We start from the raw sequence: 2,807 nt of genomic DNA on the forward strand, positions 1-2,807 counted from the left end.
AAATTGGTCCAACTGATCAGGAAATCTCCTGGGAACTACAAAAAGGAAAAAAGATACTTCCCAGCAACCAATAGTCCCATTCCAACTTTAAAATATTCTCTGATTTATGCCAGGATATATGGAAGAGAATATTCAAACAATTTTATTCATAACAGTTTACATAAACTATTCGCCAAAAAATTAATCATCAGAAAACCTCTTTTTAAATCTAACCATATGTAATATAGAGAACATCGAAAATAAACAGATAGCTGCTAAACCCAACAACACGAATGAACCTCAGAGGTACAATAAGGAGAATAACAACCAAGAAGGCATTAAAGCAGGTGAATCCACTAATTAAGTTGAAACTTTAACGAGGTCAAAAATAAACAAATCTTTTTAATACACTGCTTTCATGTACATACAATAGCAATAAAAAGATGCATAAAATTATAAAAATGGCCTTTTCGTAGGACCAAATGTACAATACAGAAACTAAGTATTGGCTGCCTCAAAATCATTTCTCTGCATGGTTTCACTGCTCCCACTTTCTCTTTGTGTCTTTTCTGTATTGGTCTGTATTTTAGGGATACACATACTTACATTCACTGTCCATTCTTCCAGATAACCCAGCTGAAGGCCCCTCACTGAAAGACTCTTTTCCTAAATAAGTACCATTGACTTTAGTATCATACAAATTAATATTTATATGATATCACAGTAAGGAGAATTAGTATGTGACCATATATCTTGAAGACCAGCATATATGTCTCCTGTTGATGCTATGCAGAGGTAGAGCATCAACTAAAAAAGGAGAGGACAGTCAGGTTTCTGTCTCTGGGCATTATGTCAATGAATGATACCTGTATCTGCTTCCCATTGATGAATCTCAAATATCTCACAATCATCTCAAACCACTGATATAATCCAATTATGTGCATTTTACAGTTCATGTAAATGGGTGTGCTGGATGCTAAGGTTGCCTCAGAAAAGGATGTTTTACTAATGACTAGTCTCACTGAGTACTAAATTGGGGATTGAAAGGATAAGACAAAAGGTCTCTAGAAACTACCAAAGCTGTCATCCTTTTCCTATCCTGTCCACCTTGTGCAGTGGTCCTTGTTTGGAGCGTAATATGCAGTAATACTAATAAAACTGGAACCCCTGACTTCACATTGCTTCTATGGACCCTGAGCAAAGAAACTAAGTTGAGAGAACTGAAATCATTATCAAACATCATGGAAGTAGACAAAAAGCATCAACATGTTTCGATCCCACACTGAAATGCACTTGGCCATTATATCATTAAATCATTTTAAGAGGAACATGGTGGTGGAAGAAACAGACACCTGGCTCACCCAGGAATCCTGTCACTTTGACTCATTCAGTGAAAACAAGTTTAAAGCAGATGACACCATTAAAGACTGAAGTATCCTACTGATTATTTTCCTCAAGGCCCCATTCATGTCTCTGTTCCTCAGGCTGTAGATGAAGGGGTTCAACATTTGTGGAACTATGATATACATCACTGAAGCCACTGCAGCCTTCCTGGGAGAGTCAGTAACTGCAGAGCTAATGTAAACTCCAGAAGATGTCCCATAGAACAAGGACACAACAGAGAGCTGAGACCCACAGGTGGAAAAAGCTTTATGTTTACCCTCCACTGAGGGCATTCTCAAAATGGAAGAGAGAATTTGAGTATAAGAGAAAATTACCCAAAATAAAGCAATACCCCCAAATAGGCCAGACACAAAATATAAAAGGATGTTATTAATGAGGGTATCAGAGCAGGCCAGCTTGAAGACCTGAGCAAGTTCACAGAAGAACTGGTGGACTTCCAGGTCCCCACAGAAGGACAGCCTCAGCACCATCAGACTGTGGAGCAGGGCATTCCCAGTGCTAAGGAGAAGAGAGAGCAGAATGAGCAGAACACAGAGTTGGGGGTTCATAATGACCGTGTACCTAAGGGGGTGACAGATGGCCACGTAGCGGTCATAGGCCATTGCTGCAAGGAGACAACTTTCAAAACCAATAAAATCCCGGACAAAGCAGATCTGGAGGATGCAGCCTGTGTAACTGATGTACTGACTCTGTGCTTGGATGTTCACCAGCATTTTGGGGACTGTGGTTGTGCTTAAACAGATGTCAGTAAAGGATAAGTTGGAGAGGAAGAAGTACATGGGGGTGTGGAGGTGGGAGTCAGAGCTGACAGCCAGGATGATGAGCAGGTTCCCCAGAATGGTGAACAGGTAAATGGACAGAAAGAGCCCAAAGATTATGGGCTGCAGTTGTGGATCCTCTGTCAATCCCAGGAGGAGGAATTCTGAGACATCTGTGTGATTTGTGGGCTTCATGTTGTTGATGAACCTGATATAAAAGAGGGTAGTGAAAATAAAAGAAAACAGTTTCTGTTTGAACAGCTGCTAAACCATCTGGGAACTTGTTAGAAATGAAAACTCTGTGTACTACTGAAGGCTTACTGTAGGCAAACTCAGCATGTGGACCAGCATGGTATGTTTTAACAAGCCCTCCACATAAATTTGAAATGCACTAATGTTTGAGAAACCAGTGGTTAAAACAAAAGAAACACCCTCTATGTATATTGTGAACCAATCTGTACCTCTACTAATTTCTCCTTCATCACCATCTCTCACACCAATTCCTTCTGTCCTCCCTTTATTGGTCCAAATTTTTACAGATCACCAACTCCATTTCACACATTGCGCCAAGTGCCAGGACTGACACCAAGACTAGGAGATGGCATTTCCTTTAGAAATATCCCATGCCTTCAAGCAAAAGGAAGGACAAGAATAACATTATGAAAT

At 40.1% G+C, this 2,807-nt stretch overlaps 1 protein-coding gene across 1 annotated transcript; it reads right to left on the reverse strand.

Annotated features, from left to right (window-relative positions):
- Window positions 1-1,352: 1,352 nt before the first annotated feature.
- Window positions 1,353-2,357, reverse strand: LOC118920079 (olfactory receptor 7G2-like). Its single transcript, XM_036900496.2, has one exon. It carries the CDS (start codon window positions 2,334-2,336, stop codon window positions 1,353-1,355), a length of 984 nt encoding a protein of 327 aa, XP_036756391.2. The 5' UTR covers window positions 2,337-2,357.
- Between the last annotated feature and the right edge of the window lie 450 nt (window positions 2,358-2,807).

The sequence above is a fragment of the Manis pentadactyla genome, chromosome 12, assembly GCF_030020395.1.
Source record: "Manis pentadactyla isolate mManPen7 chromosome 12, mManPen7.hap1, whole genome shotgun sequence".
Lineage (NCBI taxonomy): Eukaryota > Metazoa > Chordata > Mammalia > Pholidota > Manidae > Manis > Manis pentadactyla.

What these genes read in the sequence shown, in the direction of transcription:
- LOC118920079 (XM_036900496.2), bottom strand. Translation starts at nt 2,336, where the DNA reads ATGAAGCCCACAAATCACACAGATGTCTCAGAATTCCTCCTCCTGGGA.